We start from the raw sequence: 25,147 nt of genomic DNA, 5'->3' as shown, positions 1-25,147 counted from the left end.
TGCATGAGCTATTTGTAAATTTTGGAGACTAATCCCTTGTTGGTCACATCATTTGCAAATATTTTCTACCAATCTGTGCGTCATCTTTTCGTTTTGTTTATGGTTTCCTTTGCTGGACAATAGCTTTGAGTTTAATTAGGTCCCATTTGTTTATTTTTGTTTTTACTTCCATTACTCTAGGAGTTGGCTTGGAAAAGATACTGCTGTGATTTATGTCAAAGTGTGTTTGCTGTTATTTACGTCAAAGTGTGTTCTGCCTATGTTTTCCTCTAAGAGTATTATAGTATCCTGTCTTACATTTAGTTCTTTAATCCATTTTTTAGTTTATTTTTGCATATGCTGTTAAAGAATGCTTAATTTCATTGTTTTTACATGTAGCTGTCCAGTTTTCTCAGCACCATTTGTTGAACAGACTGTCTTTCCTCCACTGTATAGTCTTTCCATCTTTGTCATAGATTAATTGACCATGGATGATTACATTGATTTCTGGGATTTCTGTCCTGTTTTATTTATCTATATTTCTGTTTTTGTGCCAGTATCATATTGTTTTGATGACTGTGCTGTGTAGTATAGTCTGAAGTCATGGAGACTGATTCCTCCAGCTCTGTTTTTCTTTCTCAAGATTGCTTTGACTATTTGTCTCTATACAAATTTTAAGATTATTTGTTCTAGTTCTGTGAAAAATGCCATTGGTAATTTGAAAGGGATTGCATTGAATCTGAATTGCCTTGGGTGGTATAGTCATTTCAGTAATATTGATTCTGCCAATCCAAGAATATTGTATATCTTTCAGTCTGTGTTGTCTTCGATCTCATTCACCAGCATCTTATACGTTTTGGAGTACGGGTGTTTTGTCTCCTTAGTAAGGTTTATTCCTAAGTATTATTTTCTTTTTGATGTGATGATAAATGTGATTGTTTCTTTAATGTCTTTTTCTGATCTTTCATTGTTAGTGTATAGAAATGCAACAGATTTCTCTGTATTAATTTTGTATCCTGTAACTTTACCAAATTCATTGATGAGCTCTAGTAGTTTTCTGGTAGCATCTTTAGGACTTTCTATGTATAGTATCATGTCATCTGCAAACAGTGCCAATTTTACTTCTTTTCCAATTTGGATTCCTTTTATTCTCTGATTGTCATATCTAGGACTTCCAAAACTATATTGAATAAAAGTGTTGAGAGTGGACAGCCTTGTCTTGTTCCTGATCCTAGAGGAAATGCTTTCAGCTTTTCACCATTGAGAATGATGTTAGTTGTAGGTTTGTCGTATATGGCCTTTATTAGGTTGAGAAATGTTCACTTTATGCCCATTTTCTGGAGAGTTTTTATCATGAATGGTGTTGAATTTTGTCAAAAGTTTTTTCTGCATGAATTGATCATATGGTTTTTATTCTTCAATTTGTTGATGTGGTGTATCATACTTATTGATTTGAGAATATTGAAAAATCCTTACATCCCTGGGCTACATCCCACTTGATCATGATGTATGATCTATTCTTGTTGTCTGCTAATACTGTGTTGAGGATTTTGGTATCTATGCTCATCAGTGCTATGGGCCTGTAATTTTCTTTTTGTGTGTGCTATATTTGTCTGGCTTTTGGTATCGGGGTGATGATGGCCTCATAGAATGAGTTAGGAAGTGTTCCTTCCTCTGGAATATTTTGGAAGATTTGCAGAAGGATATGTGTTAACCCTTCTCTAAATGTTTGGAAGAAATTCCCTATGAAGCCATCCACTAGATTTTTGTTTGTTGGGGCTTTTTAAATTACGGATTGAATTTCAGGAATGGTAATTGGTCAGTTCATATATTCCAGTTCTTCCTGCTTCAGTTTTGGGAGATTGTGCCTTTATAAAAATTTGTCTGTTTTCTCTAGGTTGTCCATTTTATTGGCAAATATTTGCTTTTAGTAATCTCTTAGGGTCCTTTGTATTTCTGTGATGTCAGTTGTAACTGTTTTTCATTTGGACATTTATTGATTTGGGCCCTCTCCTTTTTTTCCTGATGAGTCTGGCTAAGGATTCTGAATATTATTTATCTTTTCAAAGAACCCAGTTTTAGTTTCATTGATTTTTTTTTGTTTTTGTTTGTTTATTTAGGCTCTTTCATTTATTTCTGCTCGGATAGTTACGATTTCTTTCCTCCTACTAAATTTGGGATTTGTTTGTTAATTTTTCTCTAGTTAAGTTAGGTGTAAGGTTAGGTTATTTATTTGAGATTTTCTTCTTCTTAGCTTATATCACTAAAAACTCTCCTCTTAGAACAGCTTTTGCTGCGTCCCATAGGTTTTGGGTGGTTGTGATTTTGTTTTCATTTGTCTCAAGGGTTTTTAAAATAATTGATTTAATTGAAGTATAGTTGATTTACAATATTGTGTTACTTTTGCTGTACAGCAAAGTGATTCAGTTATACATTTATCATCTATCTATCTGTCATCTATCATGTATCTATTCATTCTTTTTCATTTTCTTTTCCATTATGGTTTATCGCAGGATATTGAATAGAGTTCCCTGTGCTATACACTAGGACCTTGTTTTTTATCCATTCTATGTATAATAGTTTGCATCTGCTAATCCCAAACTCAACAAGTTTTCTTGTTTCTGGTGTCCACCCCTGGTGAGTGAGACTGTTCTAGAGCCTGGAGCCTACAGGCTGTTGGATGGGGCCAGATCTTGTTGCTCTTGGCTCAGGCAAAATGTCTGCCTCTCATAAGAGTTTCAAGTAGATGAATACTCCCTTATATGTCTACTACCAGCTTTTATGACCCCAGAGAGAGCCACAGCCGCTCCCCGCCTCCCTAGGAGACCCTCCAAGACCAGCAGGTATGTCTGGTACAGGCTCCTATGAAGTCACTGCTTTTGCCCTTGGTCCCAGTGTATGCGAGTTCTTGTGTGAGCCCTTTAAGAGTGCATCTCTGTTTCCCCTGCCTTGTGAGCTCCTGCGGGCATGCCCCACTGGCCTTCAAAGCCAGATGCTCTGAGGACTCCTCCTCCTGATGCCAGACCCCTAGGCTGTGGGGCTTAGAGCTCTCACTCCTGTGGGAGAACTTCCGCAATATAATTATTCTCGTTTGTGGTTGCCCTCCCCCCCCCGCCATGTTATGGAATTTGATTGTATCTGACACAGTGCTCCTCTTGCTGTGTCATTGTGGTTCCTTCTTTATGTCTTTGGTTATAGAATCTTTTTTGGTAGGTTCCAGTCTTTTTAATCGATGGTTGTTGAGCAGTTAGGTGTGATTTTGGTGTGCTTGTCCGAAGAGGTGAGCGTAAGGTCCTTCTACTCTGCCATTTACCCAGATTTGTTTAAATGATCACAATTCCCACTGCCAACAACAATCAAAAGAGTGCATTTTCTGCATCTTCTCCAGCATCCGATGTCATCACTTTTCATGTGTACTGATTTCTTTTGCTGTTGACTATTAATTGAATTTATTCTACTGTGAATTGTCTGTTTTATATCTTTTGGTCTTTTTTCTCCTATTTTCTTGCATTTTTACTTACCAATTTTACTAATCAATCTGAGGATATTTACCTATATGTGATTCCTAGTTTATCATTTGTATTTTTATTTTGTTTGTGGTATATGTTACCGTATGATATCCATTGCCGATTATTTATGTGGTCAAAAATACAGCTATTATTTCTTTTTAGTTTCCTATCTAGATTACACAGGTCACCTACTCCCATGGTGTTATGCATTCTCCTAATTTATCTTTATTCCTTTCTTTCCCCCTTCCTTCCTTGTTTTAATTTAGATCATTAATTTATCTGGTATTTACTTTTCTGTATAGTGTGAGTTAGAAATCTGTTTGTTTTCATCTAGTGCCCTTAAGAAAACATACATTACCATAAACGTCATTCTCTCTCATATATTAAGGTCCCACAATACTTTATGATTGACCTTTATATTTCATTCCACCAATGTTCATAGATTCCTCTGCCAATACTATACTGCTTTAAGTAGCTTTATGGTAGGTTTTAATATGTAATAAGTTCAGTCTATTTTTATTTTTAAAAAAGTTTTAGGCTCTTTTTATATATTTATTTTTCCATATGAACTTTGACATCATTTTATCTGGTTGCAAGAAATTATGAGATTTGGATCAACAGTGCATTACTAACAAACATTATATAGTACTTGATATTTAACTTTCGCCTCCAAAACATGGCCTCTTTCTCTATTCGGGGTTTTCTTTGTGTTCTTAAACAAGATTTTACGATTTCTTTCATATAGGTCTCATACGTTTTTCAATTATTTCTAGTTACCTTATAATTCTTAGCTATCATAAACTCTTTTCCTGTTTATATTACCAAGTTCTTGTTGTAAATATAGGGAAAATATACACCTGCAAACTCACCATGCATCCCTCCACCCTGCCTCACCCCCCTCATCTTTCGCTTCTTGGACAGCCAAACTTCTTCCCATCTGAAGCTTCCCAGGCATTCTTCCTCTGCCTTCCTTGTCTGTTCTTGGACTGACTCCTTCTCATGCTTTAGGTCTGGACTTAAGTGTCACCTCCGCAGTGTCTCTTTTCCTCCATAGGAAATTTCCTCATCACAACTTGCATTTACCTACTTTCATAGACGTACTTGGACTTGATTTTAAATCCATGGAAACAGAGACATTTGCTCAAGACTGTATTGTGGATCTGGTATATGTGGATGCCCAGTGAACACTGGTGGGGTTAGTGGATCAATTCTTTGATCTCCTTCTTTTTTATCACCTCTGCACTCCTGATCTAATATTTTCAGTTTCTTCACTTGCTACTTCTCTTAACCTCTTAACCATCATTTAATCTTTAAAATTGAGCTACTACTACGCCTGGTTACCATGTACTTCTTCTCCATATGCCACATCTTTCCTGTTTTTACCCCCAACTTGTTTTCCACTCTTCTCCTAGTGAATCGTCCACTTTGAACATCACCATGACTTCCGCATTAAGTCCAGGGTCCCAATCTTAATCCTTATTATCCTAATTTCTTTGTAACTTTTGGCAGCTGATAACTTCATGTTTTTCTTCTGGTTTACCTTCTGTTTTTGATTCTTTTACGTCCTTACTTGTCCTTCCTTCCCTGGCTGCTGCCGTTTTTGCACAATCCCCTGGAGTACTCAGCTCCACTTCCGACACTGTAAGCACTATACTGTTAATTCAAGAAGAATAAACTGTGTGACTACCACGAGGGGAGCACTGTAAGCGTGTAACACCACACTGAACAACACAGGAAGCATCTGTCCTCCTGGAGCTTAGGGTCTAGCAGATTACAAATTAACCAAGAGTCACACAAGTGATCATTTGGGTGCACTGGGGTCAGCACCAAAGGAAAAGTATAGGATGAGTGGCTCCTGGAAAAGTTCATTTGATGTCAGCCATGGAGGAGTAGGAGGATTCTTGTGGCCAAAGGGGAAGAGCTATTTAAGTTGTACTAGCCCTAAGGTGAGAAAGAACTTGGGGCTCTTGGAAAACCAGTCCTGTGGGCCTAGAATGCAGAGAATTAGGCAAAAGTAGATGAAGACTGGGGTCAGAAAAGATGCATATGGTGTAACAACAGCTCCGTTTAGCAAGCACTCGCTTGGTGCCAGGCATTGCACTTAGCCCTTTATAAAATGTATTGCAATTTAATTCTCTTGTAGTGTTTACGAATTTACATCGCTACTTTATACTTGAGAAAGTGAGGATTAGAGAAATAACGTATGAACAGGATTATGCTTCTGGGAGTGAAAAAAATTATTTTCTATGCATTGTAATATTCGCAATGAAAATAATTTACTCAAAAACCCCTGGTTACAAATATTAACTTTCAGGTTCTCTTTTACTCTACTTTTCTCTCTTAAGGATTAAAATTAGAGACCCAAGTGAACAATGAAATGGGTGTGTAAGAAGACCAGAAAGAAACTCCCTCAGAGAAACCCCTCAATTAAAATAAACCTCACAAACATCCCCATATTGCTCTGAAAAACAATCTGAGGAGCCTGTTTTAATATTCTTCATTAATTGCATCTGGAACCCACGTTATTAAAAATAGATAATGTAACAGCTCCACAGATATTTTCTGGTAAGGTTTTGTGGCAGCAATCTTTGTCAGTATGTTAACATTTTGATTTTAAAGTTCGTTAGTGCAGTAGTTTGGTGGTAAAGATAGCTGCACCAACTAATAATCCATGTAAACATAGATGCCTGGTACTGACTTTTCTAATTAACAAACATACTTTTGAAATAAAATTTCAAATAGTCCAACAGTATCTTGAACCTAAAATGTCCTATTACTTACAATCACACATGCACACACACAGCGAGGCTGCAGGTTCCTTACTATCTGTCCTAGGTTATAAAATGAGCTATACTTCGCCACAAGCTACTGGGAATGTGATCCTGATGTGTAAGGTATACCCCTCGCTCTACTACCAGCCTGGCAGATTTTACCCCATTAGGATCTTTCGGCCTCCAAGTCTCCAGACATGGTAGCGATTGTCACTTCCTATGTGAAAAGAACATTCCAACTATCTGTAATATTATTAGGGGTATACTACAGTGATAGGAATAGAATCTGTTGCCTGAGTTTTGGACACCTTTTATAATTTTAAGAAACTTTTCTTACTCAAAGACACTAAATGATGTACCAAAGAGAGAAGGGACAGGTGAAGATGTGCCTTCATTTAATGCATATTTAAAAGCCTACTTCTTAGGGTCTGTCAGCCCTCCACTATCACCACCCCCAACTGTTTTAATTCTCAGGCTTCTCCAAAATGATAGAGTTATGGAAATGAATAAGAACTGCTTCTGTAGATTAAGTGTTAAGTGAAATAAACAATGGTAGACTTTAGAGGAAAAAAATCATAGATACATAAAAATTTTTACTGTACTTAATTTTAAATCTTTATTTATATTAGGATATTATACAATTTTCAAAGCTAACAACAGAGTCTTTTTAGTATGTGTATTGGTAGCATAACAAAATAAAAGTACTTCACAAAAGAAGTCCATATTACAGTACTATTGAAATAGGAGGCATATGATAATTATGCATTCGTGGGTTATAAACATAATACATTCATTTTAAAGAAAAAACCATTTAATATGAATAACATTTTGGTTAAAATAAATATGCAAATGTTAACAGTAACACCTGAAGTGTATATTGATACAAGAATGGTGTTGTGTAATAGACACTATGTAGAATGGTAAGCGGTCATGAAGTGGCTGTCCTGTCTTACTAAATTCACAATCATTGCACATTGCTGAACGCTTTATTTATACAGGGATACGCTTCATCCACCATTCCTAAACCTCAGCACATGAAACAAAGTCACCCCATGTTGTGTCCTGGGGAACTGGTACCAAAGTCTAAAATAAGGGTTAGAATCAGATGTACCTTTCATTTTACTGTTCCTCATATCAACTCAAATGTTTTACTTAATACAAAATTTACTTATAAGCAGAAATACAAAGAGAACATTTTATAGGTGATTATAAAAATTAATCATCTTCATAATTCTTTGACATGATCCCGTTCAAAATTAAAATTTGTTATGTGCAGTGGTTTCTGCAAGAAAAATATGAACACTTAGATAAAGATACAATGTCCAAAACAAAGTTTCCATATGTAGAAAACAATAATGGACTTCCCTGATCAATAAGTTCTTGCCAACTATTCCCTTCCAGCAGATAGATTCACTTAAAAGTTTAAATCTCTGCTTAAAAGTCCTGTGAGGCGTTAAGCTGATGATTTTTAGATCCATGTATCTTTAAAGACTGCAAGAAAAAGGAGTGTATCTGTTCCAACTAGAGAACATTTCACCTCCATGAATCATATTACATTAAAATGAACATGACACTAACGGTCAACAGAAACAATTCCCTTCGTCACTCTGGAGAGGAGGGTGTGGGCATCCAATAGCGGTCAAAGTCACCAGAATCTGGGAGAAACGGCATGCCCAGCCCTCACATACAGAATGACCACCTCTCCTGTGTCTGTCCCGGGATAAAATTACCCTCCATTCAGAAATGATTAAGATACTGTAGCTGACTAAATTTAGAAAAAAAGTTTACACTTTTGCCCTTTGTACATTTTTAAAGTTTACAAATGACTTGGACGTATTCAAATGATTGTAAGAAAAAATACTTCTGTGGAAAAAATAAAACTAGCAGTTATATGGGCTAAAGGTAGGTGTTCTCTGAGCATGAGGGTTTCCTGTTGGCAGGATTATTGTCCCAAGGTTACATGGTGGCATGGGCGTCCTTAGGCAGTGACTGCCACACAGGCTTTTGGCTTCACAACTCTGGGAGGAGCTGGTCACCACTAACATGAAGGCATTCAGGGAAAACATCTCCATGACAGCGTTTACTAAACTCTGCCCATTTCCTTAAATTAAACAAAGTGTTACCACCTCTGTTATCTTTATGCATGAATACAGTACTTTGCCTAAAAGCTTCTCAATAGAAACGTTTAGCTCATAAAAACTCTGTGGTAGTGGCCAGTTTTCATTTCTTTAAACATATTCTAAAGTTACAACCTTGTCGGATAAATTGAAACAGTATCAACATTCACAGCTACAGTACAATGCACATCCCTCTTCCTGACAAGAAACGGCACCGTGCATACACAGTGGCCCAAATTTTCAAAATTGAAAAAAAAAATGTTTTCAATCCAGGAAAAGTGTTGGTATATCAAATATTTATTTTAAGGTTATTATGTTGTCAGAAAATCTGAAACATTAGTGGATAAAATGCATGTACAATATAAATAGGAAAGTAACGAATAAAAAAAATTTCTGAAGGGGATCAATCAGAACTTCAATAAAATCTATGAATAAAAACATATGCTTACACTATAGTGTACAATCATGAGTAGAGCATTTAAATTTGTAAAGAAACTGAAAATAGTACTGCAGGATTATTCGAAGAATATTTTTCAAATGTACAAAGAACAGTAAAAACACACAGAAAAGGGCAATGTGCAACTTGGAAAATTACTACCACACCAGCCAAAGAAATCCTTAACCACTTTTTAAATGGATTCATTTATACCATTTTAATGCAAGGAGAATTTCAAAGATATTAAAATAAAACAAAATAAAGCAGAAAACTCTTCAGTGTCTGACTCACATTTTATCCCCAAATCTTTTCACATTTAATAGTTGCATTTTGAATGTATAAGCTATTTTAAATCTATAAGAGTTTTAAAGGCTTCTCAAATAGTTCATATGTCTACATTTATCTTTAAGAATCCTATTTGAAAGCTACAATGCTAAGAACTAAAACACATACTTCAAACTTTTAAAAATAAAATAATCACAAAAGTTCACAATTGGGTTCATCTCAAATGTCCATAAATGACTGGAGAGCAGCACACAAGGCACATGTTCAGATACCTTTCTCAGGATGCACGTCTGTCCCAATGGGGCCAAGCCGAGCCGCCAACATTTGGCACTGAGAGTCTATCTGAACATGACTTATCAGCACAAAACTCAAAATAATTCTAAAAATCTTTAGCCATTAAAAACCATCATGTTCCATTTGCTCTCCTAACACGCAATCTGATTATTCCAAAGTCACTGGGGTTTGCAAGAAGGTGATGACTTAAATTGGTACAAAATGAAGCTTAGATGAAAACTGGTTAAGGATTCAAAGCACACTAGCTCTGAAATATTAGTCTTAATACCCAAGAACAGGGAGGTATGATTTGCACAGAAATACTTGAACTTGGGTTGCTTACATCCTCCACGCCGTCCATGCGCTCAGCTGCTGGCCATGCAGGCATGCATCCTCTTGGCCACGTCGTACACATACGTGATGTCTGGTCGCTTTTCTGGGTCTGGGTTGATGCACATGTTCACCAACTGCCGCAGCTGCAAAGACAGAAAAGACAACCTGCTTCAGGAAACCATTCTGGTCGGACAGTAACAAGGAACACACTTTGAACAGCTATAGACTTACAGGGTAAGTGTTCTGCTAAATGTTTATTTGGCTGGAAATATATGTGACCGCTGTCAATGACTTTACAATTAGTGGAAGGATCTAAGAAGCATATTCATTGGTGAGTGTTAATGTCAAGCATGGAGCATTCTCCATGATCAGAGGCTTTACAATGATCTTATGATCTTTCAAAGAAGTTTAATCAGAAGACAGAAGTCATGAAAGACAGTAAGTTTTAAACTCTAAGTCTCCAAATTAACTGAAGATCTCTATACATTTATTTGATCTAAAGTTTACTACAACAGCCTTGATTGTAAGTTTAAATTTTAATAGCTTACTATGTATCTAAATTTATACAAGGAAATTAGGATAAATGGCTATCACATACATTTATCATAAACCAATTTATATATTTGCATATATATATAAAGTTTTTATTAGTTTTAAAGTAAAAGCACTAATCCAAACTAAGAATAATAAAGGCAAACTAAGTAACAAATAGTATTCTAATTCTCAACTGTATGAAGTAGTATTTATATCCTCATTTTATAGATGAGAGGACTGAGGTTTATTTATTGGGTTGGCCAAAAGGCTCATTTGGTTTTTTGCATAAAATGGCTCTAGTAGCACTTAGTTGTCTTTAACTTTATTCAAAACAATTTTGTTAGATTGTATGTGACACCTGTCATATCAGCGTGCATTTAAAAAAAGACTTATCAAAGTTGGTAAATTTTTCTGTAGCCATTTTAATATTGAGGGTGGAAGGAAAAAAGCAACATTTTCAGCATATTTGTGACTGACTGAATGTGTCAAAAGTGGTCTGCGAAGTTTGGTGCTGGAGATTTCTTGCTGGATGATGCTCCATGGTCGGGTAGGCCAGTTGAAGTTGATAGTGATCAAATCAAGACACTAATTGAGAACAATCAATGTTATACCATGAGGGAGGATAGCCGACACACTCAAAATATCCAAATCAAGCACTGAAAATCATTTGCACCAGCTTGGCTATGTGAATTGCTTTGATGTTTGGGTTCCACATAGGTTAAGTGAAAAAAACCTTCTTGACAGTATTTCCACATGCAATTCTCTACTTAAACGTAACGAAAACATACCATTTTTAAAACAAATTGTGACGGGCAATGAAAAGTGGATACTATACAATGGGGCAAGTGAAATGAAGCACCACCAACCACACCAAAGGCCAGTGTTTATCCAAAGAAGGTGATGTTGTGTATAGGGTGGGATTGGAAGGGAGTCCTCTATTATGAGCTCCTTCTGGAAAAGCAAATGATTAATTCCAACAAGTACTGCTTCCAGTTAGACCAACTGAAAGCAGCACTCGACAGAAAGTGTCTGGAATTAGTCAAGAGAAAACACATAATCTTCCATCAGGATGACGCAAGACCGCATGTTTCTTTGATGACCAGGCGAAAACTGTTACAGCTTGGCTGGAAAGTTCTGATTCATCCACCATATTCACCAGACATTGCACCTTCGGATTGCCATTTATTTCTGTCTTTACAAAATTCTCTTAATGGAAAAAATTTCAATTCCCTGGAAGACTGTAAAAGGCACCTGGAACAGTTCTTTGCTCAAAAAGATAAAAAGTTTTGGGAAGATGGAATTATGAAGTTGCCTGAAAAATGGCAGAAGGTAGTGGAACAAAAAGGTGAATACGTTGTTTAATAAAGTTGTTGGTGAAGATGAAAAATGTGTCTTTTATTTTTATTTAGAAACTGAAGGCACTTTTTGGAGAACCCAATACATCACAGAAAACACATTTTGACAAATTAAAATATCCTTCCATCTGATCCTACAGCCAATGAGTGAAGGATATAGAATTATTCTTAATTCTATTGCCATAGTTTACGAAAACACACGTCTTTGTAATCTGGGTCTTTGCCAGATGACAAGCCAAATCAAGAGGAAGAACCAGATTCTTTAGTATTTAAGTATGTCTTTGAAATTATTCAGATATTCTGAACACTTGCATTAACTCTTTCTCGCCAGTATAACAGCACATAAATTATCAAATCACTGTAATTTCTTCACAGTCCTCAACGTCCACCACGAAGATTTTTTTCATCTGGAGGAAACAGAAGCTGGTGATAAAATCTGTGGGCTGAGTCTGTTAACAGTGCGACAAGGAAGTGAGAAAAGTCAGCTGGAAAGGTGTGTGGAAGGAGGCCCCCAGGGGAGGGGAGAGGAGGGGAGGAGATGGACGGGGCTGTGGAAGCCGGGCTCGCTCAAGGCACCTGCAGCCCTGTGCCCTGAAGTAAGGCACTGTCTCCCAAGGTTTATTTCTTCATCTATTCAAAAAGGAGGCTGGAGTAGATAACCTATAAGGATTCTTCTAGCTCTAGCCCCTAGGTTGTATGATTCTACCAGAATGAAGTTTAATGATACGACTTCACATCTAGAAGTTCAACAACGCTGACAGTTAATGGTAGTCCCACTGAGAGGGTCTGAGGATTTCAATTTCTATTCTTTGCAGTGGTGCAGAGGATAGTACTCGACATTCTAAGGGGTATGGCCGTACACAAGGCATCTTACTATGGTGATCTAAGAGAGATTTAAATCAGAAAGAGGTTGGCATTTTACCCATTAAAATAAAAACAAATACACCCAGTTATACACAATATAGAAAACTATAACGATACTTATATTTAAAAAGACAATGTTTTCTAACACGTCACCTAGTTGTCAGAAATTTTGTTTAGAGATGAAAATTATAAAAGAAGCAGAAAGGATACCTGTGGTACCAAAATTAATTCTATTTAACCAAGATACAAGCAGATGCAATAGCCATTTTTTGACTGAATGAAACTGCTGCACCCTTCAGGCTAGTCAAGAAACCTCACTTTTCCTGCACAGTAATTCAGAATAGGGTGAACTTTCCAACCTACTGTGGAAAATGCTTGGCCCTCACATGCTCCCGCCATGAGGATTGCAGCTGAAGGAGACAGTATATCTGGCTCCCTGGGTGGAAGACGAGAGCCAGAAGTAATCGAAAGGGGAAGGGACCAAGAGTGAGGGAAGTGGAGAGGTGGATGAGCATCGTAAGGACAGGCTTCACAGGGACACCAGGCGAAGCAGAAACCCCTCAGCAGATGGAGCCAGAACAACCCACCATGTGCTTTTTCCTCCCCATTTATGTGGCTCAATCTCCTTCAGATACGTGGTTTATTTTCTCATAAAGACTCTTCTGGGGGGTGGAGACGAGATGGCAGAGTAGAAGGATGTAAGCTCACCTCGTCTTATGAAAACACCAAAATCACAACTGCTGAACAAGCACTGAGGATAAAATTCTGGAACCTACCAAAAAAGATATCCTACATCCAAACACAAGGAAGAAGCTACAACAAGGCAGAAGGAGGGGCGCAATCGCAATAAAATCAAATCCCATACCCGCTAGGTGGGCAAGACACAAACTGGAAATAATTATATCACAGAGGTTTTCCCAGAGGAGTGAAAGTTCTGAGCCCCACATCAGGCTCCCCAGCCTGGGTGTCTGGCAATGGGAGGAGGAACCCCCAGAGCATCTGGCTTTGAAGGCCAGTGGGGTTTGATTGCAGGAATTCCACAGGACTGGGGAAACAAACTCCACACTTGGAAGGCACACAGAAGGTCTCGTGAGCACCAGAACCCAGGGAAAAAGCAGTGACCTCATATGAGTCTGGGCCAGACCCACCTGCTGGTATTGGAGGGTCTCCTGCGAAGGTCGGGGGTGGCTTTGGCTCACTGTGGGGGAAAAAGACACTGACAGCGGCAGTTCTGCCAAGTACTCATTGGCATGAGCACTCCTGAAGGCCACCATTTTCTCACCAAGACCTGGCTCCACCCAACAGCCTATAGGCTCCAGCGCTGGGATGCTTCAGGCCAAACGACCAACAGGGCGGGACCACAGCGCCACCCATCAGCAGAAAAGTCTTCCGGAAGCCACAGCTGCCTGCTAAACACACCCCTTGACATGGCCCTGCCCACCAGAAGGTAAAGACCAGGCTCCACCCACCAGCAGGCAGGAACCAGTCTCTCCCACAGGAAGCCTGCACAATCCTCTTAGATAGCCTCATCCACTAGGGGGGCAGACGGCAGAAACAAGAAGAACTATAACCCTGCAGCCTGCAGAATGGAAACTGCAGTCACAGAAAGTAAGACAAAATGAGAAGGCAGTAGACTATATCCCAGAAAAAGGAACAAGATAGAACCCCAGAAGACAAACTCAGTGGAGATAGGAAATCAACCCAAAAAAGAATTCAGAGCAATGAGAGTAAAGATGATCCGAGATCTTGGAAAAGAATGGAGGCACAGATTGAGAAGATATAAGAAATGTTTAACAAAGACCTAAAAGAACTAAAGAAAAACAAACAGAGATGAACAATAACTGAAATGAAAAATATGCTAGAAGGAAACAACAGCAGAGTAACTGAGGGAGAAGAACAGATAAGTAACCTGGAAAACAGAATGGTGGAAATCACTGCTGCAGAACAGAATAAGGAGAAAAGAATGAAAAGAAATGAAGACACTCTAAGAGACCTCTGGGACAACATTAAATGCACCAACATTTGCATTATAGGGGTCTCAGAAGGAGAAGAGAGAGAGAGAAAGGACCTGAGAAAATATCAAGAGCTTCTAGCTGAAAACTTCCCTAACATGGTAAAGGAAACAGTCACCCAAGTCCAGGAAGTGCTAAAGGAAACAGTCACCCAAGTCCAGGAAGTGCAGAGTCCCAGGCAGGATGAACCCAAGGAGGAACATGCCAGGACACGCAGTAATCAAATTGACAAAAATTAAAGACAAAGAAAAAAATATTAAAAGTAAGAAGGGAAAAGCAAAAAACAACATACAAGAGAACTCCCATAAGGTTATCAGCTGATTTTTTCAACAGAAACTCTGCAGGCCAGAAGGGAGTGGCATGATATATTTAAGATGATGAAAGGGAAGAACCTACAAAGAAGAATACTCTACTACCCAGCAAGGCTCTCATTCAGATTTGACAAAGAAGTCAAAAGCTTTTAGACAAGCAAAAGCTAAGAGAATCCAACACAACCAGACCAGCTTTGCAACAAATGCTAAAGGAACTTCTCTAGGAGGAAAAGAAAAGGTCACAACTAGAAACAAGAATATTATGAATGGAAAAGCTCACCAGTAAAGGTAAACATACAGTAAAGGTAGGAAATCATCCACACAGAAATATATCAAAACCAGCAATCATGAGGAGGTACACATGCAGGATATTGGAAATGCATCTGAAATTAAAAGACAAGCAACTTAAAATAATCTGTTTATAGAAAGACTGCTATATCAAAACTTCATGGTAACCACAAAACAAAAATCTACAATAGATACACACACACAAAAACAAAAAGGAATCCAAACACAACACTAAAGTTAGTCATCAAATTACAAAAGAAGAGAACAAAAGAGGAAGGGAAGAAAAAAAGACCTGCAAAACCAAACCCAAAACAATTAACAAAATGGCAATAAGGATATACATGTCAATAATTACCCTGAACATAAACAGATTAAACACTCCAACCAAAAGACACAGACTGGCTGAATGGATACAAAAATAAGACCCATATATATGCTGTCTACAAGAGACCCACGTCAGACCTAGGGACACATACAGACTGAAAGTGAGGGGATGGAGAAAGGTATTCTATGCAACTGGAAATCAAAAGAAAGCTGGAGTAGCAATACTCATATCAGACAAAACAAACTTTAAAATAAAGACTGTTACAAGAGAGAAAGAAGGACACTACATAGTGATCAGGGGATCAATCCAAGAAGAAGATAGAACAATTGTAAATATATATGCACCCAACATCGGAGCACCTCAATATATAAGGCAAATACTAACAGCCATAAAAGGAGAAATAGACAGTAACACAGTAATAGTGGGGGAACTTAATACTCCATCTTCATCAATGGACACATCTTCCAGACAGAAAATTAATAAGGAAATACAGGCCTTAAATGACACATTAGACCAGATGTAGTTACTTGCTAGTTATAGAGCATTCCATCCAAAAGCAGCAGAATACACATTCTTTTCAAGTGCGCATGGAACATTCTCCAGGATAGATCACATACTGGGCCACAAAATGAGCCTCAGTAAATTTAAGAAAACTGAAATCGTATCACACATCTTTTCAGAACACAATGCTATGAGATTAGAAATCAAATACAAGAAAAAAACTGTAAAAAACATAAACACGTGGAGGCTAAACATTATGCTACTAAACAACCACTGAAGAAATCAAAGAGGAAATCCAAAAATACCTAGAGACAAATGAAAACGAAAGCATGAGGTAAAAGCAGTTCTAAGAGGGAAGTTTATAGCAATACAAGCTTACCTCAGGAAACAAGAAAAATCTCAAATAAACCACCTAAACTTACACTTAAAGCAACTAGAGAAAGAACAAACAAGACCCAAAGTTAGTAGGATAGAAATCATAAAGATCAGAGCAGAAATAAATGAAATAGAAACAAAACAATAGCGAAGATCAATGAAACTAAAAAGCTGGTTCTTTGAAAAGATAAACAAAATTGATAAACCTTTAGCCAGATTCATCAAGAAAAAAAGGGAGAGGGCTCAAATCAATAAAATTAGAAATGAAAAGGAAGTTACAACAGACACCACAGAAATAAAAAGGACTCTAACAGACAACTAAAAGCAACTTTATGCCAATAAAATGTACAACCTAGAAGAAATGGACAAATTCTTAGCAAGGAATAATCTCCCAAGACTGAACCAGGAGGAAATTGAAAATATAAACAGACCAATCACAAGTACTGAAATTGAAACTGTGATTTAAAAACTCCCAATAAGCAAAAGTCCAGGACCAGATGGCTTCACAACTGAACAACTGAATTCTATCTAACAATACTTAGAGAAGAGTTACTACCTATCCTTCTGACACTATTCAAAAAGTCTGCAGAGGAAGAAATACTTCCGAACTCTATGAGGCCATCATCACCCTGATACCAAAGTCAGACAAAGATATCACACAATAAGAAAATTCCAGGCCAGTATCACTGATGACCACAGATGCAAAAATCCTCAACAAAATACTAGCAAACCAATTCCAACAATACATTAAAAGGATCCTACACCACGATCAGTGGGGGTATCCCAGGGATGCAAGGAACTTTCAAGGTCTGCATATCAATCCATGTGAATCAATCCATGTGAATTCATGATCAACCAACTGAAGAAGGAAAACCATATGATCCTCTCAATAGAGGCAGGAAAAGCTTTTGGTAAAAATCAACATCCATTTATGATAAAAACTCTCCAGAAAATGGACATAAAGGGAACATACCTCAACATAATGAAGGTCGTATTTGGCAAAACCACAGCTAACATCATACTCAATGGAGAGAAGCTGAGAGCATCTCCCCTAAGATGAGGAACAAGACAAGGATGTCCACTCTTGCTCACCTCTTTTATTTAACATAGTTTTGGAAGTCTTAACCACAGCAATCAGAGCAGAAAAAGAAATAAAGGGAATCCAAACTGGAAAAGAAGGGGTAAAACTGGCACTGTCTGCAGATGACATGATAGTCTACATAGAAAATCCTAAAGATGCTAACAGAAAACTACTAGAGCTCATCAATGAATTCAACAAAGTGGCAGAATACAAAATTAATACACAGAAATCTTTTGCATTTCTATACACTAACAACAAAAGATCCAAAAAAGAAACCCAGGAAACAGTCCCATTTACCAGCACATCAAAAACAATAAAATACCTAGGAATAAACCTACCTCAGGAGGCAAAAGACCTGTACTCTGAAAACTGTAAGATGCTGAGGAAAGAAATAGAAGATGACACAAACAGATGGAAAGATATATCATGTTCTTGGACTGGAAGAATCAATATTGTGAAAATGACTATGCTACACAAGGTAATCTACAGATTCAATCCAATCCCTATCAAATTACCAATGGCATTTTTCACAGAACTAGAACAAAAATTTTTTAAATTTGTATGGAGACACAAAAGACCCCAAGTAGCCAAAACAATCCTGAGAAAGAAAAAGGAGCCAGAGGAATCAGGCTCCCTGACTTCAGATCATACTACAAAGCTACAGTCATCAAAACAGTATGGTACTGGCACAAAAACAGAAACATAAATCAATGGAACAGGACAGAAAGTCAAGTCTCAAGATAAATTCATGCATCTATGGTCACCTAATCTGTGACAAAGGAGGCAAGAATATACAATGGAGAAAAGATAGTCTCTTCAGTAAGTGGTGCTGGGAAAACTGGACAGTTACATGTAAAAGAATGAAATTAGAACATGGTCTAATGCCACATAGAAAAATACACTCAAAATGGATCAAAGACCTAAATGTAAAATGAGATACTATAAAACTCTTAGAGCATAACATAGAGCACTCTCTGACATAAATTGCTGCAATATCTTTTTTGATCCTTCTCCCAGAGTAATGGAAATAAAAACAAAAATAAACAAATGGGATCTAATTAAACTCAAAAGCTTTTGCACAGCAAAGGAAACCATAAACAAAACGAAAAAAAAAAAAACCCAGAATGGGAGAAAATATTTGCAAACAATGCGACTGACAAAGGATTAATCTCCAAAATTTACAAACAGCTCATGCAGCTCATTGTCAAAAGGAAAAAAACAAAAAGAATAACCCTATCAAAACATGGGCAGAAGATATCTCCAAAGAAGACATACAGATGGCCAAGAGGCACATGAAAGGATGCTCAACATCACTAACATTAGAGAAATGCAAATCAAATGAGATATCACCTCACACTAGTCAGAATGGTCATCATCAAAAATCCTATAAACAATAAATGCTGGAGAGGGTGTGGAGAGAAGGGAACCCTCCTACACTGTTTCTGGGAATATAAACTGGTGTAGCCACCATGGAGAACATTATGGAGGTTCTTTAAAAAAAAAAAAAAATAGAGCTCCCATACGATCCAGAAATCCCACTCCTGGGCATATATCTGGAGAAAACCATAATTCAACAAGATCCATGCACCCTAATGTTCACTGCAGCATTATTTGCAATAGCCAGGACGTGGAAGCAACCTAAATATTCATTGACAGATCAATGGATAAAAAAGATGTGGTACATATATATACAATGTAATATTACTCACCCATAAAAAAGAATGAAATGATACTATCTGCAGCAACATGGATGGACCTGGAAATTATCATACTAAGGGAAGTAAGTCAGAGAAAAGACAAATATCATTGCTTATATGCAGAATCTAAGAAAAAAATGATACAAATGAACTTATTTACAAAACAGAAACAGATTCACAGACTTAGAAAACTTATGGTTACTGGGGGGAATGGTGGGGGGAGGGATAAATTGGGAGTTTGGGATTGACATTAAAATGGATAACCAACAAGGACCTACTGTATAGCACAGGGAACTCAATATTCTGTGATACTGAGCGTGTGTCTCAAGACTATGAGACTCACGCTTCCTTGGCATCTGCACCTGAGGCACATCACCTGTTCTTTCAGCATCAGAAGAAGTGTTTTTTCTCTTCTCAATTCTGTCACTGGAATCTCTTCCAGAATCTGAACTTTGTATATCAGTAACTAGGACCCAGGTGGCTCTGAATATTTAATGAGTGAATGATGAGTCCGTTATTCTTCTAAATTGTCAGTCTCTCCTCATCTGCTGATTCCTTCACCATAGTATGTAAGTACAGTTAAGTGTGCCTACGGAACTCCTCCTAACTGCTGCTGCACCTCATTTATTTGCTCTAAAACTAAACTCAAGGGTGACTAGAATCTGCACTCACTACCTCAAGTTCCTGAGCCCATGCAGCCACCTTTTTGGGCCCTCACCCCCAGCGGCACCACATTGCCCCACCCTGGCCGAGGTGGGCGGCGTGTGCAGGCGCTACATCTAACGGCCCCCCGTGCCCTGGCTGCGAGTCCCTCCTCCCCTGGCTCCCTGACACCTTGCTGGTTCTCCTCCAGCTTCTCAGGCTTTTCCTTCTAATTTTCTTTGTAGGTTTAAGGTTTATCATCCTCTGACAATCCCTCCAGTGTTGGTGGGCCCCAAAGCGCTTTCCTTATCCCTTTTCCCTTTTCCCTCCGCCTTCTTATCCTGAGTCATCTTCTTCTGTGCTGCAACCACCGCCACGTGCCGAGGGTCACCAGACCTCCTCAGGGGCCCCATCCATGCACCCACCCCACCACTGCCCTCTGAACACATCTACTCACACGGACTTTAACACCTCATGTGAAACGTGTTCAGAACTGAGATCTTATTCTTTTTCTCCCCAGACCAGTTTTTCCTGTCTTGGGCAGTGCCTCCCATTTCTGAAGCCAGAATCTGAAATTTGTACAGACCCTCATCACACTTCTGCCCCCCTGCCCAACAATCCCCAGCCAAGTCCTACCGGCTGAGAAGACGCACTGTTCCCGTCACAGTCTCCACCACTACAGTACTGGAACACTCCTCCAACTGACAGCTTGCTTCCTTTTAGCAGCTTGGCCTTCTGCTCTGGACCCCTCACGATGATGCCTGATACAGCTTCCCGCACACACTGATCATCCAGTAACACTCAATGGTTTAATTTTAAATCATTACCACTAGAAAGTGATGTCACGTGGGTTAAGGTATATCTGAGTTCCAATCAAGAGAGATGAGTTACAGGGTTCTGACAGGGAATGGTGGTTACTGGGTGATAACAGGTGGTCCTCCAGAGTAGAGAAACTAACATTCTCACGTACTTTATTCAGGTACTCTGAGGCTGGTCTGACGTCCAACTGGTGAGCAGAGTGGTGAGATGCTTCAGCTTTGATCAGAAGTGTCAGCCTGACTTGCTGCTTGCTTTCCATTAAGTAAATCAGCAGAATAGAACCTATCACTGCAGTTCCTTGCCAAGGAATACATAATGGTGTACTGAATATCCAAAGACTGGACTATTCAAAAAATTTGAACTCAGAGAGTATTGAGACGTGTGCTACACAGCTCCTATCAAACCTGCTAAGAGGATGAAAACTTAGAGAAGACCTGGTAAGGAATACAATTCATCCTTATAACTTTGGATAATCTATGATGTACCCTTTAATCAAATTAGGCCACCAGAAGGCTGCACGCTGGGAGCACACTGGTTCATCCTGCTGCTAAATCACCTTTCCAAAACCATGCTTTAATGCTTGCCTTTGGCTTTTACCAAAAATCACTTAGGCATTTATTGTATAATTGCTGTGTAAGACAATGCCAGTATATTACTCACAGACCCTTACAGGAGATATTCCTATCATAATTTAGTAGGAGAAAACTCTGAAGAACAGGTACACTTCCTCCTTAAAAAGAGAAATGATTTGCTTACTGTTTCCCGTGGAGCCATGACAGAAACACACAGATCTGCCTCAGCGGCTCTGTATAGGTCTATTTACATGCCCCTTCTCTCCTTGGTCCTGAAGTGGACTTCTGTTCTATTTTAATAACCTGTAAGTCGTGTCTTTTATTGTAAGTTATCTCAAATCCCTTTAGAAAAATGGTGGACTGTAAACATGTTATGGGAGATTTATATAGGCCCGAATTCTTAATTTGATGGAGTTTTCTCTGATATAACTATTGGTTGTTCTAAAGATATATTTAAATAGACATATTAAACTAGTGGGGGGAAAATCAGTTGCAATAGTCTTTTGGCAAAGCAAGGGGAGAAAAGAATCACAACAAATAACTTACTGCTTTTTTTTTTGGTACGCGGGCCTCACTGTTGTGAGAAAGCTCCCGTCGCGGAGCACAGGCTCCGGACGCGCAGGCTCAGCGGGCATGGCTCACGAGCCTAGCCGCTCCACGGTATGTGGGATCTTCCCGGACCGGGGCATGAACCCGTGTCCCCTGCATCGGCAGGCGGACTCTCAACCACTGCGCCACTAGGGAAGCCCAACTTACTACTTTTATATTACAACTGGCCATGGAACAAGTTTAGCTATTTAACAACTAAAAAGTTGGAGACTGTCTAGCAAAGGTAAGCGTTTTTTCTCTTCCTCTAATTAATGACTGTTCAACCCTATTACCATCTCTTATGTTGTTCCTATATTCTAATGTGACTCCCTCCAAAGAAAATGTACTTGAATTTTCACAGGGAACAATTTTTTTATATCAGGTTATGAATTTACACAGTGACATGATGAATCATAAAAAAATGCCTCTAAGTTTTCTATCAGACAGACATTACATAATCAAAAAGAAAGAATTATATTAGTGATATCCCTCAGTATTAGTCTTACATTTAAAAAAAAAGTTCCTGCAAACCTCTGGAAGAAACTACCTTAAAAATCCTGAACAACTATACAACACTTTGATGATTCTAAGTACTACATTATTAACTACGTTCAAGGAAGACATATGGTCATATAATCACTTTAAGAATTTTATATATATTCCTATATGTCGGGCTTTAATTTCTAATAATAATGTCAGGCAATCACTTGCTCAAAAAAATTTTGTGTTTAAATTGAGGGAATTAGCTTTCCATTTATTACTTTATAGAAATAACTCCAAAATCAGTAGATATTACATTAATAAAAATAAACAGGAGTAAATAAAAGAGACATTTCATGGTTTACGTTACCTTGAGAAAATTGTTTAGTTTACAGTACTTTACATGTGTTTGTAAACACATGTACTTTGTTGTTGTTTTTAAATTGTTTTATAGGACAAGTTAAAAATAAAGGTCTTAATATGTAGGAGCCTTTACAAAAATCAGAGAAGAAATAACTGTGTAATTCAGATGTTTAAGGGACATTTAAAAAGCAACACAGGGCTTCCCTGGTGGTGCAGTGGTTAAGAATCTGCCTGCCAATGCAGGAGACACAGGTTAGAGCCCTGGTCCGGGAAAATCCCACATGCCGCGGAGCAACTAAGCCCGTGTGCCACAACTACTGAGCCTGCGCGCCACAACTACTGAGCCCATATGTCACAACTACTGAAGCCTGCGTGCCTAGAGCCCGTGCTCCACAAGAGACACCACCGCAATGAGAAGCCCACACACCGCAACGAAGACCCAATGCAGCCAAAGATAGATTAATTTTTAAAAAATTAAAAAATAAAAAACACAAACATTTAAGGGAGGAAAAGCATATAACATAAAAATAAAATGAATTGTCTCCAACATTTCTAAAGGATTATGAAATCATAAGCCACATGGAAATTAATGAAGCAGAGAAAATGCAAATATATTCTGATCTATATATGTCTAAAGAAATGTCAAAGCATATAGGTTGGTACCAAAAATATTAAAAGAAGAGAGTGTTAACAGTCACTGTTGTCAGGGCGATAACCCACTTAAGCGTCAAGTTCAGTTGCGTACAGGTGATGAAAACAGGGCTCTCTGTGCATCGTGGCGCAAGGTCACAGACACAACTCTCGACAGAGTAACAAAGACCCTGCTCTTGGTACTGCTTCTCTTCCACCCCATCCTAATCCCTCTGAGACCAATTATGGTATATCAGTCTCCCAAACACACCCAGTATCCATCTACACAAGGACACATTTTAGCACCCCAAAGTGGGTCTAATACATTAACACGCACTATGTTTCGAAGCTTCAGATGTTCATACAAAATGAGGAGGCAGATCCAACGCATATGCCAAAGCGTCACTAGTGACTGACTTGGCGGGGAGGGAAGGGAAAAGAAAGCCCTCCTACACAGATACGTTACAAGGTAATGTTATGGCTCCGTTCCACAGAAAATCATTCAGTGTCTTCTGAAAACTCTGAAACGTCTTTAGAAAGTTACAGGATGAGTAAAATATAGGGCACCACTTTGGATTCGTCTTCAAGGAGCGAGTCCCCAGTGTCACTTCAGAAGCATACGTGAACAAAGGGCCTGCTTAAAAAAAAAAAAAAAATATATATATATATATATATATATATATATATATATTTTTTTTTTTTTGTGGTACGTGGGCCTCTCACTGCTGTGGCCTCTCCCATTGCGGAGCACAGGCTCCGGACGTGCAGGCTCAGCGGCCATGGCTCACGGGCCCAGCCGCTCCGCGGCATGTGTGATCTTCCCGGACCGGGGCACGAACCTGTGTCCCCTGCATTGGCAGGCGGACTCTCAACCACTGCGCCACCAGGGAAGCCCTTAAATATATTTTTTAAACAAAAATGAAACATTTAAAGCTTAAAGATCTAATCTTATATGGCAACTTTAAGTAAGGTGGTCAAGTGATATTTTAAATGATGAGAGTTTCAAACTTACTAAAACCATTTTTAGGAAGGAAAATCAAATGTTATTAATAGTGTTTGAGACAACACTCAATGTTAATTTTAACAAATAATGGCACAGTTATAGATTATATTTAATATTATTAGATATCACATTTTAAAGTAAAATACTCTCATCTCACTCAGCATTGGATTACATAAGAACTAGAGAAATATTTGTGAAAACAGATATACTTCCAAACATTATTCGTGCCATATAATGTCCCTCATTTAAATATTCTTGGGACAGTGTATTAGGAATAATCTTCTAGCACCAATTTAAATAACAATGGTTAACTTCCAGTAAGAACTCCAGGAAATTTATATAGTTGTATTAAAATTTGTGAAGGTAGCAACTATAAAATAGAACTATTTAGACTGGTCAAATGAATAAAAGGTTTTATAACCTATAGTTTAACTTCAAAATATGCAAAACTAATCTGTACCTGGCACTTTCATCTTTTTTTCTTATTTACATAAAGTAGCTCTTTTATGAGCTAAAACAAAGGTCATGTTTTTTGTTACTGACTCAACTTAAAAAACTTCTTTAAGCATATTCTGAATTTAAATATAAACAGAAATTACCTGTAAGTATTAGGTTAAAAAGCCAGTTTTAATTTTTAAGGCTTCCACTTAGTACTTTGCTCTCCTTTCCTTAAGGGTAAACATTTGGGAAATGAAGCAATAAAATTACAACAAATCATAACATTTTTTGTTTAGCATGTCATGGATCGACACTTCGGATACCTTATTTGAAATACATGTAGTAGTTTTTACACATTCTAATATGTAAAACTCATTCCTACCCTTCTGCGAAAGTTCCTTATTCTTTCCCTTCAGTGTGGCGTGGCCCACAAGCTGCGGCCAGGCCAGGCAGAGGAGTGCCCTGAGGGAGCTGTGACCCTGCCTCTCTGCCCGGGACACAGTGCCCCCGGGAAGGGGCGCACAGGTGACATGGTGGGTGAGGGTGGGGACAGAAAAGAGAGCACT

General features: G+C 38.3%; 1 protein-coding gene across 1 annotated transcript in view; it reads right to left on the bottom strand.

Moving 5' to 3' along the window:
* Window positions 1-9,735: 9,735 nt before the first annotated feature.
* The window catches only part of NEK7 (NIMA related kinase 7), a 92,736-nt gene continuing 77,324 nt past the window's right edge, over window positions 9,736-25,147 (bottom strand). Inside the window, exon 9 of the mRNA XM_065883859.1 lies at window positions 9,736-9,846. Coding sequence (XP_065739931.1) covers window positions 9,736-9,846 — 111 coding nt within the window. The remainder of the gene's footprint in view (window positions 9,847-25,147) is intronic.

This window comes from Phocoena phocoena, chromosome 1, assembly GCF_963924675.1.
Source record: "Phocoena phocoena chromosome 1, mPhoPho1.1, whole genome shotgun sequence".
NCBI lineage: Eukaryota > Metazoa > Chordata > Mammalia > Artiodactyla > Phocoenidae > Phocoena > Phocoena phocoena.
Note: the sequence above shows the minus strand (reverse complement) of the source record. Positions and strands in the feature narration are given on the sequence as shown.